We start from the raw sequence: 17714 nt of genomic DNA, 5'->3' as shown, positions 1-17714 counted from the left end.
ACCACATTCCGATCACAAGATTCTGGGTAGATTCCAATATCTTTTACTGGCCTAAAAGAATTATCCAAATAATGCTTAAATGAGCAGGGACAGAGATAGTCTCAAAGCTTAAAGAATCAAGGTCAAGTCTTCTTGTCTATGTTCTAACTCCTTTCCAGGCTCTCTTTTCCAGTTTATTACTCTTCTCTCCTCCTGTATCTGTCACTGGCATCCAGCCTTCCTTTCTTCTCATGTTTCAGATTTCCTTCACTTCTCTCTATTATCTCATCTCCATCTCTCATCCCCTCTCCCTCCCCCCCCCTCCACCGCCATCATGCAATCTCCCCCTCTTCCACTTCTTTTGCCCCTTCGCTTTTATTTCATTTTTATTCAATTTATTATCTGCTTTTCCAAATGTCAGCTTAAATGAAAGAATAGCAAGTAATATGCAATCAATAATTTATGAGGGCCATTTTCAGTGCCGCTGCAGTATTTGAAGGCCCAGAGGGATTTTATTTATTTGATCTATATTTTGCTTTTCAGGCGCTTTCAAAGCAGATTACATTCAGGTACTGTAGATATTTCACTATTTTTTTTTTTGTAAAATTTATAACCTGCTTCCTACAATTTTAGAACGAGGCAGCTTACTGACCAAGGAATTAAAAAAAATCGTTAAAAACATCTATTTTCAAAAGCTTTTGCCACTTCCCACACAGAACACATTTAATCCTCCCACTTTCAATGTTCAGAGATTACCAGGATTTACCTAGTCTTGTATTCCTTCTTCTTTGATTTCTATTTTATTCCTTAATTTTATCCTAGCCTAGTTATTTTTAATTTTATGTATGTAATTTTTCTTTTCTTTCATATTATATTTGGTTCGTCATTTTACTATTATTTTATTGTAAACCGCTTTGTTCACTATTTTATTGTAAAAACGGAATACAAATCATTTTAAATAAATAAATAAAATAATAAAAAAGGTTGGCCAACAACAATTTGCAACTATTATATTAAAACAGCAGGTGTTAAATGCCTTGCAGCAGTGTAGTACATTTAATGCCCTAGAGATAATGTAAGAAATGTCAAAAGCTTTGGTAAAAAGAAATGCCTTTAAGGCCTTTTTTTGAAAGTTTTGTAGCAGGAGATGTTATGTAGATAATCTGGGGTGGAATCGCTACCGAGAAGGCTCTTTTTTCAAGTAATATCCAACTTAGGTGCAGAAACCTCAAGGAGGTTTTTAGTGGGTCTGTAAAGTCAGAGTGATGCATTCAGCCACAGTGAGGAATCGTTATTAATTAGTTTGTACACTAAAGTTAATATTTTGTACTGAATGCGGAAATGTATTGGAGCTAGTGAAGATGAGCTAATCTGAGTGTTTTATGGTCTTCAGAGTCTGGTGCTGGTAAGGATTCATGCTGCACTACTTTGAATGACTTGTAAGGGACTTAATACTGTTGCTGGTAGTCCAGTATGCATAGAATTACAGTAATCTAGTTGGGTTAATTTCAGAGATCACAGGACTAACCAGTGTTGAAGTAGTGGTTTTAATCTTTTATGCAGATGGAACTTGAAAAATTAAGCCCTTACTGTCTTGGATACATGTGATTGCATTGATAAATTTCTATCAGGTATGATTCCCAAGTTTCTTGGTCAATGAACGAGGGCTTACAATCTAAGGGCCTCATCTACTAAGCATTTTTCCTATAGACACAAAATAGGAGAAAACATTTAGTAAATCAGGCCATACATTTGCAGCTGAGGCAATGGAGAGTGAAGTAACTTGCCCAAGGTCACAAGGAGTGGCAGTGGGATTTGAAGCCTAGTTTCCCTGGTTTGCCCTCCACTACTCTAACCACTATGGTCCTCCTCCACCCTATTTTACTTCCACAGGCCTGTAAGACAATTTTTAAAAGGAAAACTCCCCATGGAATATCCCTATAAGAATATGTTGGCTGGCAATCTGCACCTCAAAATATGTAGTGTAAAGGTATGCAGGTTAATCTTGAAAAATGCAGGTGTAGGGATTTCAAAATGTTTTCCCGATGGAGATCAATTTTCAAAGGGTCCTTCTCCACAGATAAACAACTGTTTTACCCATGGAGAATCCCTTTGATAATGTTCCCCATGTGTAATAACATGGACTTAAGCACTGTAAAACAACAAGACAATGATTTCATACTATTAAAAATGGTTCATCTCAGAATGAAGAGCCTAAAAACCAGACAAAAATAAAAAAAATCTAAATCTGTAAACTAAATTAATACAACCCCAAGAACCAATATAAAAATCAAACAAGGACTAAACAAGAAATAAGCAGCAAGTTATCACAAACTCTCAAACCACAAAGCTAAATAGATAGTAAAACAGTAAACAATCATGAAACCTTAAAAATGGAATATTTAATCCCATTCTGTTGAATTCATTTCTGCGAGGGAGTATACAAAAGACTCCCTCAAACCACCTTAAAAACACAGGCTAGAGCCATCTGCCCTGGTCAGCCATAAGGGTCAGGGCTGCAAAAGATTCTGGGTCCCGGAGGTCCTGGGGAACTGCTTTGAGCCAATAGTATGCCCGTACCGAATATGTCAGAACTGTTTTGGGACTTTAAAACAAGGTGAGCTACTGTTTGATTTTGCTGTTTCTTGGAAACTCCTGTAAATAAACCTTTTGTTCCTGACCTGAACAGCTTGTGTTTCTTGGCTGTTCTAAATGCCATGGCCAGCCCAGCGCTAAGGTGGTAGGCGTGGGATCTGGTGGCCTAAAAAGTGAACCACAGGCACTAAACCATAGCTACAGTACAGAAGAAAAAAAAAACCTCACATTTATTTTCTCCCGTTTCCTGGGACTTCCCTAGTTTCTCACCTAACAGCGCTACAAACAGACTAAGGCAGAGCTTTCCAAACTTTTCATGTTGGTGACACACTTTTTAGACAAACATAATTTCGGGACACAGTAATTGGTCTACAAGCAAACCGGAGGTTAAAGGCTAAATGAACGAAATGTATTTTGACAATTTATGTATGTTTCCTTAAATATATACATAATAAAATGTTTCACGACACAACATATCTTGTGAAAACCTTTCGTTTATATTAAAAATATATAATATTCCAAGATTAATGTTATTGTTATAATTTATGAGTAACAATAATAAAACAAAGTTATTGTGTTATTCAATTTACTTCTTTAATGAGATATATGATCTTGATGGGATGAACACAGCTTTTGAATATTTGGTGTTAATAAAAAAGTCCAAAGGGTCTTCTGCATAATTTTAAAAAGCTGGCCAGTTTCACACTATAAAATTATTTGATAGCCTCATTCAACTAATTCTATATGGCTATGAGAGTGAAATCTGGAATTTATAGGAAGGGACAGAATGTCAATATAAATCCTGCACCTCCAGTTCTGTAACTGTGCATCCACTGAAATTCCCCCAAACAATGGAGCTTGGATGTTTCCCTTACAGCTCATCATACTAAAAGATATTTTCAAATGCTGGTGTCACCTCACAGTAACAGCAGCACAAACACCTTCCACTGCCAGGCACATTGTGAACTAAAATAAAACCTCGCAAAAAAGACACTCAAAATCTATACTGCAATCCCATTGTAACATAACAGTAATAACACCAAGGACTCAAACAACAATAACCCTACCTGTGAAAAAGCATGGGTAAATATTACACTGGGTCCTAGAATACCAATACACCACCTACTGAGGAAACAAAACAAACCCGATTGCTATAGATCCCTATGCTAGCAGAATCTCTCATCATGGTCACACACACAGAGCAGAGACAGACCCTCACCAAATACAGAATACAAAATAAAGGAGCACAGATTAGACAAAAACTGAAATGGAAACTCCAAGAAGCCAGACTCTGTGTATTAACAATGGAAAAACAGAACCACCATTCCTCATAAAACAAACAAAATCAAGAAACATAAAGCATCAGTTATAACAGTAAAACCATACTAATAAAAGAATATTTTAAAACTACTGATAAATAGAATTTCTATTAATTAAAATCATATACATTTTTTACAATTTCCCAGAGGTTATCCTCTCTCACACAGACTCACATGTCCATTCTCTCTCACACATACACTGTCACATACATACACATTCATGCTCTTATACCCACCATAACCTCTCGCTCTCACAGACACTGACACACTCTCAGGCTCTAAGACACTCTCTCCCCCTCCACACACACCCCACACACATAAGAACATAAGAACATAAGAACATAAGAAATTGCCATGCTGGGTCAGACCAAGGGTCCATCAAGCCCAGCATCCTGTTTCCAACAGAGGGCAAAACCAGGCCACAAGAACCTGGCAATTACCCAAACACTAAGAAGATCCCATGCTACTGATGCAATTAATAGCAGTGGCTATTCCCTAAGTAAAATTGATTAATAGCAGTTAATGGACTTCTCCTCCAAGAACTTATCCAAACCTTTTTTGAACCCAGCTACACTAACTGCACTAACCACATCCTCTGGCAACAAATTCCAGAGCTTTTACTGCTGGGAACTGCTTTTTGAAGTGGTAGTCGTCATAGGCTCAGTGCAAAAGGAATTATGGATAACGAACCTTTACAGAAATTAAAAGTAAAAAAAATATATATGTATGATTCACTGGCCTCAAGGTTTTCCATTCTAACAAGTTTCAGGAAGTGCGACTCGTGCTTGGATGGCTTCATTTTCAGTCACTGTTTCCAGAGAAAAGAGTGGGTGGATCCCAAGTGACATTACTGCTATTTGGAAACCCCCTCTCAACCCCAACCCCTCCCCCCACCCCCACCTCTTCCCACCACCTCTTCCCACCACAAACTCTTACTCCCCTGGATTTTCTCATACACACTCTCTCTGGCTCCCTCACATACAAACACACACACCCAGGCAAGTTCCCAATCATTCTCACACAAACACACACACCCAGGCAAGCTCCCAGTCATTCTCACACACTAAAACTGACCCCCAGGCAGGCTCCCATTCATTTTCACACCACTCCCTCACCATCCCCCAGGCATGCACACATTCATTCTCACACACACACACCCCCAGGCAGGCACCCATTCATACACATGCACACACTAAAGGCAGACCCCCTCTCTTTCTTTTGCCAGCAACCTCGGAGCCTCTCTCATTCCTCTGCTGCCACATGGCTATTGGGGAGGCGCTGATTGCTGCTATTGGCACTGAAGCCCATTCTGCTGCCTCCTCTGTGCAGGCCCCGTGGGTTTCCAGTTCCTCCATGTTGATCTCGTACATTGTGAGATCCGCATAGAGAAAGTGCTACTCTTGACATTAACAAAGATTACATGTGCCAATCAGTAAAAAGTAATTTCTTTTTTTTTTTTTTTTTTTTTACCTTTGCTGTCTGATCTTAGTTTTCTAATCGGTTGGTCCCAGGCTTTTTTGTTCCACCTCCCCTTTCTTATTTTTTTGCCAATTCATTTCATATTGTCTTTTTTTCTATTTCTTTTCTCTCCATCTATCTTCTTCCCTCAAACATACAGTCAGGTTCTCATTCTCACATGCCTTCTCTCTCTCTCACACACACACACAGGCTCTCACTCTCACATGCTCTCTCTCTCATACAATCATTCATACAAAGTCTCTCTCTTGCACATGCTGTCTGACTCTCACACACCCAGGCTCTCTCACTCCCACATGCTGTCTTGCTCATGCACAGGCTCTCACTGTCACATGCTGTCTCTCTCTCACACACACACAGGCTCTCACATGCTGTCTCTGCAAACATTGAGATCCTCACTCCCACACCCAATCTCTCAACTCACACAGGCACCCAATCTCTCAACTCAGCTCAGCTCATACAGGCACCCAATCTCTCAACTCAGCTAATACACGCACCCAATCTCTCAACTCAGCTCATACACGCACTCTACGGGCCCTCAGCCTCTCTCTTACCTCTGGACCTCCTCTTCACGGGTCGCTGCAGGATTGGCTCTGCAGCGGCCCTGATCTTCTCGGGCCGATCGCGGCGACTCTGATCTTCTCGGGCCGATCCGATCCGCGGTGGGGCCCCTGCTACCGGGCCTCTTCTCGCCCGCTGCAACAACGCAGCTCCTCTTCTGCACGCGGCTGCTTCATCTCCTTCCTGCCCGTGCGGCTCCGGCAACATTTTTCTTCCGGGGCCGCGTGGGCAGGAAGGAGGCGGAGCACCTGTACGTTTAGACGTGCCCTTTTTCTTCGGCCGTGGTGACGTGAACTCACCACGGCCTTACCGATCTTCCGGCTGCGATTCTTCACTGCTCAGCCGCCAGTGGGATGAGCACCACCGGCGGCCGCATTGGCTCCCACTTGCCGGTGTGTCACGTGCACCGGGCTTGCGCGACACACCGGCACACCTCAGGCGACACACCAAAGTGTTGCGACACACACTTTGGAAAGCTCTGGACTAAGGGGTAGGCCACCTGGTATAGATAGGGTTCAAGAAGTGAAGCAGAGCTGGATAGGCCAGCGGGATTTTATTTTCTCTCTCTCTTTCTCCAGAGAGGCGTTGCCTAGCACTTCCTCTTCCCCAGAATACAGGTAAATATGGAGCAAATAATACCAGCAACAGCTGCAAAATGCTTTGCAGGTCCAGACTGACCAGCAGCACGCATTACGGGAGCAAGTGGCTCAACAGAACACCATACTGACTCAAGTGGCACAGGCAGTGCAAACAGTTACTAAACCACCTTCCTTGGCCACGGCCTTACTGAAGATGACTCCTGGATAGGATCCTGACAGCTTCTTAAAGAATTTTGAGTGGATTGACTGGCTGGCTGGAGGATAGGTGGGCTACATATCTAGGTAATTTATTAACTGGAGACTGTCAAGCTGCTTTCCAGACCGCGAACCCCAATGGTACAGCCTATTAAAAAATTAAGACCACCATTCTTCAGCGAGCTGGGCTCACCCTAGAGACCTATTGACAATGCTCCTGGTCCGGCTCTCTGCAGCCTGGAGAGAATCCAAGAAACCTTTTTCATCAACTTCATAATGTCACCCAGAAATGACTCCGCCCAGAGGGGAAAACTGGTAAAGAGTTTGCAGAGACAATTCTCTTGGAACAATTCCTAGTTGGCCTCAGATGACCCATGCGGCAGTGGGTCTACCAACAACCGAATCTGACACTGGAGAAGGCCTTAGGAGCAGTTGAGGCCTACTATTAGGTTCGCTCTATGCCAGAGACACCGCGCTCTCTTGAGGTACGGGATGGGCATAGAGGTTGATGAGATTCTAAAATGCAGAGGTTCTGGCTGCCGGAAGAGCTGGCCTGAATGTAAGTCATAACCCCATGCCTAACTTGGGGAATCCCCGATGTTTCGCTTGTAGAGAAAGCAGCCATTTCACTTTGGACTGTCCACACCGTGAAGCAGCAGCTATGGACATTAATGCTGTGACTCCACATTACTGTCATTTTGCGGACATTCCCGGCAAAAGACCAGCACTTTTGTAATTTCTGTAGAAATAGGTGGCGTTCCAACACAGACCCTGGTAGATTTGGGAAGCGTGAAGACCCTCATTTGATGTGAGTTGGTAAAGCGGATCCAAATTATGAGAATATGGTACTGTTGACTTGCATACATGGCGATCACAGACAATATGCAACTTGCCAACTGGAGTTAAAGACGCCCATTGGCCAAAATAAAATAAAAGTGGGGTTTTCCCCATGGCTCCTCTACCCTATCCTAATTGGGTGAGACTGTCCGAACTTCAACAATCTCTGGACTCTGCTCACAATGGAGACACCCACCATCAACAAGGAGGAGTTACCATTCCCCGAACTCTTCCCCATAGAGGATATGGACTTGTTCCCTAAAGTCTAAAAAATGCCAAAATCCTGGAGACAATGGAGACAGGCCAAGTTTAGTTTTGCAGTTGACCAAGAAACCGAGGGGGGTGGCTACCTCACAGTCAGTGGAAGAATTGCCAGTCAACTCGAATGCCATGCCCAACCCCATTAACTGGGAAAAGGAGGGTAAACCAGGCGACTTTAAATGATCCCAGAGGGAGGACGAATCTTAAGTGGGTTAGGGAGCACCTAGAGAGGGTAGACAGTAAGGTGGTTCTGGGAGCTCTGGTGACTGCGCCAGATTCTCCATATTTCATAATGAAAAAGAGATTTACTATACTGTAAATGGAAGTGTGGAGGGAGAACACAGAGCAGCTCTTACTTCCCAAGTCCTGTTGCCAGAGAATCATACAGCTAGTATATGGTCACCTAAGGGATCACTTGGGTGAAGAAAAAAAAAAAAGGACAGAAAAGTTTAACCCAATTCTTTTGGCTGGGGATATATAAACAGGTCCAGTGGTATTGCCAGTCCTGCCCTACCTGCCAACTCACTAAACCTACCAGTGTTTGGGCGGCATCTCTTATTCCTATGCCCATAATTTAAACCCCTTTTGAAAAGGTGGCTATGGACCTTGTGGGGCCGTTAGAGAAAACCACTCAAGGTAACAAGTATATTCTCATGATCTTGGACTATGGCATGAGATACCCTGAGGCCCTACCACTGAAAAATATAAAAACCCGACACTGGCATCTGCCTTAATGGAAGTTTTCTCTCTGGTAGGACTACCCAAAGAGATCCTAACTGACCAAGGGGCCCCATTTATCTCTAAAGTAATGAAGCAACACTGCAGTCTGCTTAAGATGAAATATCTACGTACATCAGTATACCATCCACAGACTGATGGTCTCATGGAATGCTTCAAAAGAACACTTAAGCAAATGTTGCAGAAGTTCGTAGATAAAGATGGCAAAAATTGGGATTTTCTACTACCCTATGTGCTATTCGCAGTCCGCAAAATGCCCCAGAGTTCAACAGGCTTCTTGCCTTTTGAGTTGTTATATAGTAAAAGACCAAAAGGCCTACTAGATGTGACTCGAGAGACATGGGAGGATGAAAAACACACCAGACAGAATCTCGTGGACTGTGATATACAAGTGCAAGAGCACCTAAAAAAAAAAGCCCGGCAGGAGGCCCACTTGTGGTTAGAGAAGGCTCAGACTGCTCAAACCCAGGATTACACTTGTCCCACAGCTCAGGGGACCTTCCAGTCCAGAGACCGGGCTCTGGGTCTCTTACCCTCTTCAAAAAGCAAGTTGCTCGCCTGTTGGCAAGGGCCCAGTGAGGTCTTGGAAAAAACCAGCCCAATGGACTACAAAATAGCCCAACCAGATAAGAGACTGAAAAGTCAGATTTACCATGTGAACTTACTAAAGAAATGGGTTCTTCAAGAGTGTGGAATGATATAAGAGGAATTTGGCCCACAGCTTGTACCTGAGGTGGACCAGACCCATGCAGTTTGGAGAGGAGCTGTCAACTTCCAAGATAGCCGACTTAAAACAGCTCCTTGAGCAGAATGGAGAAATTTTCTCATGTTTGCCAGGATGTACTCATTTGGTTCATTACCCCACCTGGGGTGGTCATATATCAATGACCATATCGAATCCCTGAAGCTAAGCACAGAGTCATTGAAACAGAAGCGAAAGAGATGCTCCAGCTCGGAGTCATAGAAGAATCTGTTAGTGACTGGTCTTCACCCATATTCCTAGTACAGAAGCCAGATGGAAACATACAATTTTGTATGGACTTTAAAAAAAAGTCAACTGAGTCTCCAAACTGGACGCATAACCAATGCCTAAGATCTGCTCAGTTCATCTTGACCTTGGATTTCACCAAAGAACACTGGCAAGTACTCCTCGTGCCAATGGTGAAGAAGACGACAGCCTTCTTAACACCGGTGCGGCTCTTCCAGTATAGAGTTCTCCATTTGGCCTCCATGACACCCCCGCAATGTTCCAGCACTTGGTCTATATGCTCTGCCTGCACCAGGGCTATGCCACTGCATACCTGGGTGACACAGTGGTCTGTAGCCCAGATTGGAGGACACACCTGGGCTAAATTCAAGCTATATTATCCACTCTGAGGAAGGCTGGGCTGACAGTGAACCCAAAGAAGTGCTTGTTGGGAGGACAAGAAGTCCAATATCTAGGCTGTACTTTGGGGAAGGGTCAAGTTCACTCGTAGTCCAGAAAGACTGAAGAGATTACAAGGTACTGGTCCCACAAACCAAAGGGAAGGTAAGGGCATTACTAGGCCTGACAGGCTACTGTAGAAGGTTTATATCTAACTTCTTCGAGAAGATAGAGCCACTTATGAGGCTCTTACTGAAAAAATCACCGGAAAAAGTCCAATGGTTGGCCAAGATAGAGAAAGCCTTCCAGGAGCTGAAGGAAGCAATCTGCACCAACCCAGAATAAGTCCAGACTTTTCGGAACCCTTCATCGTTCAGATGGTTACCCTTAGAGATAGGACAGGGGGCAATCCTCAGCCAAATGAAGTGTATGTATGCACTGACTTACTGGGACACTTCTTTCTGCTGTGTTCCTGTATACCCTGACTATGTGCTGGAATGCAGCCAGACAACACCCCAGACCCATTAGCTGGTTGGTCTAATACATTCTCAAATCAGATGTACTGCACTTATCTAGAAACAACACTTTGAATATGTTCTGATTGGTCAGTATGAAGGGTGTATAATGTTATGCACATTGCTGTAAATATTGGGTGACTAGGTGATTATACCATCATATAGACCTTTGCTCCCCGGAACAAACTATTTCCTTGTGCTTTGTTCCGGTCCCTGTCTCTGTCCCCTTTGTCTCTGCTTTCTCTAATTAAAGTTTCATATTACATACTGCAGCAGTGGCTTCTTTAGAATTAACAGAAGGATGGCCAAGAACATCTGGTGACCTATATAAGTCGGAAGCTCCTGCCACAGGACAAAAAACTCTACAGTGGAGAAATAGAGATTAGTGGTAAAATGGGCCCTCGAAGCATTACAATATTACTTCTTGGGTTGGCAGTTTACCCTAGTGACGGACCACCATCCACTCATAGGATGAACCGAAACAAAGAGACAACCCCAGGATGATGAGGTAGTTACTGGTTTTGCAGCCCTTAATTTATAAAATTCAGTATAGGCCTGGGAAAGAGAACATCAATGCTGACTTTCTGTTAGGAGAGTAGGGGTGAGCTGAGGGGGAGGGTATGTGAGGGAGTTTACAAAAAACTCCCTCAAACCACCTTAAAACACAGGCTACAGCGATCTGCAGCAGTCTGCCTTAAGGTGCAAGGCTGCAAAGGATTCTGGGTCCCAGGAGAAACCCTACGTAACAGTATAAAGGATCAGGGCCCAGAAGGGTTAAGGAGGCCCCAGGGAGCTGCTTTGAGCCCATGGTATGCCCATACCGAGTGCATCTAAATTATCTTGGAACTTTAAAGCGAGGTGAGCTTTTGTTTGGTTTTCTTGTTTTATTTGAAATTCCTGTAAATAAACATTTTGTTCCTGACCTGAACAGCCAAGTCTTGCTGTGTTTCTTGGCTGTTCTAAATGCCGTGGTTGGCCAGTGCTACAATTTCCTTAAGGGTTGAAGACAGATATTAAACAGTATAAGTTAGGAATGGCCAAGCAAGAGCCAAGGAATCAGAATGCACAGTTGCTTAAGAGCCTCACAGTTTCAAGAATGGGAGTCTAGGCCGGGATGGAGAAGATTCTCACTCAATCGCCAACGCTCTCTCTCAGCAGTCCCAGCATAACATCCTCCACCCAGTACAAGAACAATGATGGGGGCTTGGTGGCCACAATGTAATGCCCCCCTCTCCTCTCCTCACCCTCTGCCCAGGACCAGTATCCCTGACACCCTCTTTTTCCCCTGCCTCCCACTCTCTCTCCTCCCCTATGCTATGCCCAACACCAGCATCTCCCTGCCCCTTCCCCACCTCTCTTTTCTTATCTCCACCTCTCTCTCTCTCTCTCCTCCACTCCTTCTCTAGCCCTCTCATATACACCCTTACATCATCCCTTCTCACTCTCACCTCTTCCCCCCCCCCAATTATCCCTCTGTGTATGTCTCTCTCTTTCTCTCAAACTCTTCCCCACTCGGAATCACCATCTCTGGCTCTTTCACCTCTATCCCCATCACCCCCTTGGGCTCTCATTCTCTCCCCCCCCTTCATCATTACTTCTAGCTCTAGTAGTCTCCCTCTCTCTCATTTACCCTCCCTCCTCCCTTCATTACCTATGGCTCTGTCATCCATATTTGTCCCCCAGCCTCCTTTACCAGTTCTGACTGTCCCTGTCCCTCCCACTCTCCCTTCACCACCTCTGGCTCTCTCTCTCTCACACACCCTTCATCACCACCTTTGCCCCACCACCACCTTTGCCTCACACCATTGCTGTATCTTTCACCAGTATCCGCCATCACCACCTTTGGAATTCTTTCACATGCACCCCTCTAATGCTTTCCCCCCAGTTCTTTCAAACCCTTTCTACCCCATCCCTGGCTAAATCATGTCCCCTACACTTTCCCCATAATATACCACACACAATCCTATGCCTACATGCCTATCTTGCAACTCTCTATCTTGGCCCTATCTCCTTCCCTCCATTCCTCACACCTGCTGCATAACTGGTGGCAGTGTGTGCATTGGGGAGGAACAAGGTGCCAGATGGTCCAATTTGCATTGCTGACGTCAGGAAATCGGGAAGGGAGACAACATTCACTTCATTACCTCCCCTACAACCCTTCAGCTCTTTGTGCTGTCTCCCAGCATTCATCCCCCTCAACGTGTCCGACGTTCACCCCTTTTCAAATCATTCTTCCCAGAAGCATTCACCTCTCTTCACTGCTCCACTCTCCCGCACATTCATCTCCTCTTGCACCACTCTTCCCCCTCACAAGCATTCACAACTTTCACCTTCAACATTCACTAGTTCTCACTCTGCTGCTCCCTCATCCCCTTTTAGCATTCACCCTTTTCCCTTACCACAAATCATTCTGGCCTGACTGGAGCTCTGGGTAACTCTCTCCTTCCCTCTGCTGTTAGCTGAATCCCAAGTCCTGGTAGCACAGTGATCTGCTGAGTCTGAGGCAGTGTTTCCAGCTTCTCTTCTCCAGAAAGCAGAACAAAGAGCCTGCCACTCCAGGCAGCAGGTAGGGTGGAGCGTGAACAGGACGGGAAGGGAAGGGGTGGATCAGGAGGATGACTGGCTCTTCTCTATCCCGTCAGCCACAGCCTCACCCCCTCCCCTCCTCTCCTCTCCTCCAGCACTACTACTTGCAGACAGGAGGGGAGAAGCAGTGCATGGATGAGCCGAGAAAAGCCTCTGCTCCCTGATCCAGCCTCTGCTCCCTCTCTTTTGTTTCGACTGCAATCATCAGCACTGTGAGGACAGGAGGGGAGGGGCTGGAGCAGGATGTAGAACGGCTTTTTTCTTCTTCTGCGTTTGCTCCCTGCTCCAGCCCCCAACCCTCCCATTCTCTGCACTGGTGCTCAGCTGCCACAGGACAGGAAGGCAGGAGCCACATTTTGCACATGAAAGAGCTGCAGTTAACTCCCGAGCCACAGGTTGGGCACCCCTGGCATAAGTGACAAAAAATGGAGCCTTGTGTGACTCCCTAGGATAGCAGCCAGGGAGATGACAAGCAATCTCCTAATGCAGCTTCCTCTTGCCTCCCCTTCCAAGAAGGATTTAAAGCCGTTCTGATTCTGCGACCCCCCCCCCCCCCCCCCCCCAACTCAAATAAGCAATCCAGCGTAATAAGGCCCATATCGAATGCTGCAATTAATAGGAAATCATTACTCTTATCTAATTCTCTGCAGAGGTCATCCACCAGGCCCACCAAGGCTGTTCCATGTATAGATCTAAACCCAGAGTGAAAATTGTCCAAACAGCCCACGTGATCAAACCTCACTACTTAAATTTATGCAGACTCAGCACTTTCTACCACCTTCCCTTGGAAAGGGATATTAGAGATCGGTTTATAGTTATCAGTGGCCTAGCTAGGCCATTTGATCTTTATATGGCATCAAGTTTCGTGTTTTTAAGTTTAGCCATGTCTAATGAGTGTTTGTTTTTTTAACTTAGATTTGATTTAATTTCCAGTATACAAAACACAGAGGCAATCATCATTGCACATATACTACAAGTCACCACTCCCTAGAGCCTAGACAAACCAACCTACCAACTTTCTAACCCACGGTTCCCAATCCAGATCCTCTCTCCTTCTTAACAACCCCATCCATCCTCAGCCCTTCCAAGCAAACTTCCACATTCATCCCAACATCACAATACCTAAAGGAGCAATCTAACGAGTCCTGTGAGGAGGTTTTTAAGCACAGGACAAACCAGGGCCTTTCAGCTTTGCTAGTAAATTCCCTCCCTTCATGAGACATTTGCTATTAACATAATTACCTCTTTCCAGCCCCTCTACCTGCTTTGATAATTTATTTGGATTTAATACCTGTCCTTTTGAATAAGAAATTCAGCAAAGGCGGGGTTCAACATATTAGAAAGAATCATGGCATAAGCCAAGAGGGGACAAGGGTCAAGTGAACAGGTGGTGGCCCTGATCCTCTGAACCATACATTACAGCGGGACCAGCCATCTGGAATGACATTCCTCCAGATCTCAGACAGGAACCCTGCCTGTTGACATTTAGGAAAAAACTCAAGACCTGGCTGTTTCAACAAGCCTTCCCTTAACCCCATCTCCTCCCCTCTACCCCTCCCCAAGTCCTTGATCCCTGCTAGCCTCCCACCCCCCCCCCCCCCCCTTCCTAACTTCTTGACCCTAGCAAGCCTCCTCCTCCCTCTTGCTTATCCCCCCCCCAGTACTGACACTGCTTCGCTTTGGTAGCTAATATCCCAATTGTATATAAGTGCTACTTATACAGAGCACTCTATATCTGACACAAGGCACTACCAGTATACCCTTCTTAAGTTTATTACGTTAAACCTCTGCCTCCGGCTATTCCAGCTCCCAAGTTCTCACGATCTTGTTTCATTGTAACTTTGCTTCTTCTTCTATGTTAATGTTATAACTCCCTTGTTCCCTGTGAACCGATATATGATATGATCTGTATCATGAATGTCGGTATAGAAAAGAGTTAAATAAATAATACAAATTCTTACCCCCTACTCTTTTGGCTCTTCCTCTCAATATATTCTGCCTCCCCCATCCCCTGACTGCTCTCTTTAGCTCCCTCCCCCCTTTGGCTCCATTTTCCCATTCTCTCTCTTTGGCTTTCTTCCCCAATCATCTTCTGCCTCTCTCTCTCTCTCTCTTCCCTCTCCCAATCTTTCCCTCTCTGGTCCTCCTACCTCTCTCACTTTCTCCATCCAAACTTCACTTCTCTGGCTCTTTCTCGCCCCTACCTCCTGACTGCAGTCTTAGGTGCCAGGTTCATTGGCAGCAGGAGCTTAAATTGTCTTCCTTCTCTAGGGCAGCACAGAAACAGAGATAGATACACGCACACTCGTGGTTCCCACGCTACCCCTCCTTTGGTTCAGAAAAGAAGCGCATGCCATACAGAGATGCTGCGGCACGGGCACCACGAGAGCATGTCTCTACCTAGGCCTGTGCCAAAGCACGGTTAGATCTCTGCCATCGGCAGCCTCAGGGTTTGAGTCCCAGCTGGAGCTTCTGTTGAGAGACAGGAAAGGAAATAAGACAGCTCAAGAATTTCTTGGAAGAAACTGGAGTCTTGAGCTCTTTGGGGGAAAAAAAAAAAAAAAGAATCACCCTGCAGGTCCCCCACCAGTCCTATTTGTCCCAATGGTAAAAGCAAAGATGACCTACATGGGCCTGCCCCAACAATTCAGAAGCAGTACTGCTAGGCAGGAGAGTAGGAGCGTCCCATCCCATTCACTGGGAGCTGCTAGAACGTTTATGCCTTATTCAGGTTCCAATAAGACAGGGACATTTAAAATGTAAGTCACTGCACCACTGGGCCTTAAAACAGAAAAATGTATTAGACTATAGAAGTCAGGACACTCGGCTCCTGGAAAGCAGACTTGACGAGAGGGCAGCGGGAGTAGAAGCTGGATTGTAAGAAGGGAGCATGTGTGCCAGGAACTCGAGCTCGGAGAATTCTCCAAATTGCAAGAACATCTTTAGAAAAAATATATGACAGAAATGGCAAAATAATAATGACAAGGAAGGTCCTCATGAAGCAATTTGAAAATATAAAGTTCAGGTAACGAATGCGAGTCTCATAAGTAAGATACTATAAATGACAATGAATTCAGTATCCAAAGAGGGGAAAATAAAATGTATATGCACGACTTAAAAGGAGGGGGCTGGCAAATTTTACATTCTGGCTAGGGTTTCAATAAAAGCTAGCAAGAACCTCCCATAAATCTAACACATACGAGCAGAGGTTCCACAAAGCGTCACATCCAAATGGCTAATTATCAGTGCTAAAAACACAGCATCAGAAGTAAGTAAAGTGCTAAATGCAGTCTACTGTCTCTTGCCTTGCAGGGGCCTGCAAACGGTGTCAGATGATTGGCACAGAAAGCTCTCATTCACTTCCTGCCATTTTTACGCCTCGCGAGGAGGATGTTGCAGCGAGTTTGGTAAAACCGTTTTCCCTGAGGCAGGCGCTCTGGACACCGAAACATGGGCCCGTGTCAGCTGGGCAGTTTATTCTGAACCCAGCTTTTGGAACTGTGATAAGATGAAGCGTCCTGAGCTTAAGTATTTTTTCACTTTTTGGGTTTTTTTTGAGGGGTTCTAGAACCTATGATTCGGGTAATGTTTTGAACCAGCAAATGAAGGAGAGCTTTCTGTGCCTATCGTCTGACACCGTTTGCAGGCCCCTGCAAGGCAAGAGTCAATAGATTGCATTTAGCACTTTACTTACTTCTGATGCTGTGTTTTTAGCACTGATAATTAGCCCTTTGGATGTGACGGTTTATGGAACCTCTGCTTGTACACGTTAAGATTGCCCACGCCTCACCATACAGAGAATTCTGGCACGTCTCTCCTGGATATTAGGAGTTACAGTGAAATAATTTTCCCTCCAGAATTGTATAAAACAGTGAAAACGACATTTAAGTTGCTACTTGATCCTCCTCCATTGGGCCGACTTCCTCTTCTGGCAGTACTGGGCACTTCCCAAACCCTCTCCCCTCCACTGCCAGCCCCCTCCCTCCGATCTTGGCACCACAACTTTCAAAGTTTTATTCTTTCAGTTTAAAGATTATAATACAAATCCCTCTGAATAGGGCGTTTGTCAGATCACTGCAGTGAGTTATCTGGTGTTTCTGTACATGATCCCTTTCCTTGCTATGCTGGTCTCCCTGCCCTTCTCCCCTAACCTTGCACGCGGTGGTGCTCTTATATCACAAGAAGTACTGCAGGTGTCACCTACGAAATATCACATTGCTGCAGCTAACCATCATCCCCACCACTGCCACAGCCGGCTCGGCTCACAGGAGCAGACCTATGCGGGAACCTTTGCACTTAGACTGTGTGTGTGAAGAACAAGGACCGTTCCCCTCCTGTTACCTGTGTGATGAAATGCGAGTACGGCAGGAAGAACTGCTCCAGGATGTAAAGCACCGTGAAAACAGCTCCAAGCTTCTGTCTCAGCCCAAGCTTTTTCTCTGCCCTCGTAGGTCCTTGCGTCCGCTCTGCTCCACTTCCCTCCTCGTAGACACATTCCTTGCTAGGTTGCGGGGGCTCGGCCGGCGGCAGGAGCTTCCTGAGCGCAGACGGGAGCCTGGCCACCAGCCGCCGAGGCCAGTCTGGGTAGCAGAAAAGGGGGCTGGTGGCCAGCATGGTGAAAGGGAACATGCCTGAGAAGGAAGCAAGGGGGTTAACCAGGCAGTGAGAATGCAAAGGCAGAAGATAC

The 17714-nt window shown here is 45.1% G+C and overlaps 1 protein-coding gene across 1 annotated transcript in view; it reads right to left on the bottom strand.

Annotated features, from left to right (window-relative positions):
• Nucleotides 1–15472: 15472 nt before the first annotated feature.
• Nucleotides 15473–17714, bottom strand: part of LOC115092443 (vitamin K-dependent gamma-carboxylase-like) — a 41182-nt gene continuing 38940 nt past the window's right edge. Inside the window, exons 8-9 of the mRNA XM_029603276.1 lie at nt 17369–17658; nt 15473–15499 (exon numbers count right to left, since the gene is read on the bottom strand). Coding sequence (XP_029459136.1) covers nt 15473–15499; nt 17369–17658 — 317 coding nt within the window. The remainder of the gene's footprint in view (nt 15500–17368; nt 17659–17714) is intronic.

The sequence above is a fragment of the Rhinatrema bivittatum genome, chromosome 5 (genome assembly GCF_901001135.1).
Source record: "Rhinatrema bivittatum chromosome 5, aRhiBiv1.1, whole genome shotgun sequence".
Taxonomy (NCBI): domain Eukaryota; kingdom Metazoa; phylum Chordata; class Amphibia; order Gymnophiona; family Rhinatrematidae; genus Rhinatrema; species Rhinatrema bivittatum.
This window is presented reverse-complemented; position numbering and strand designations above follow the sequence as displayed.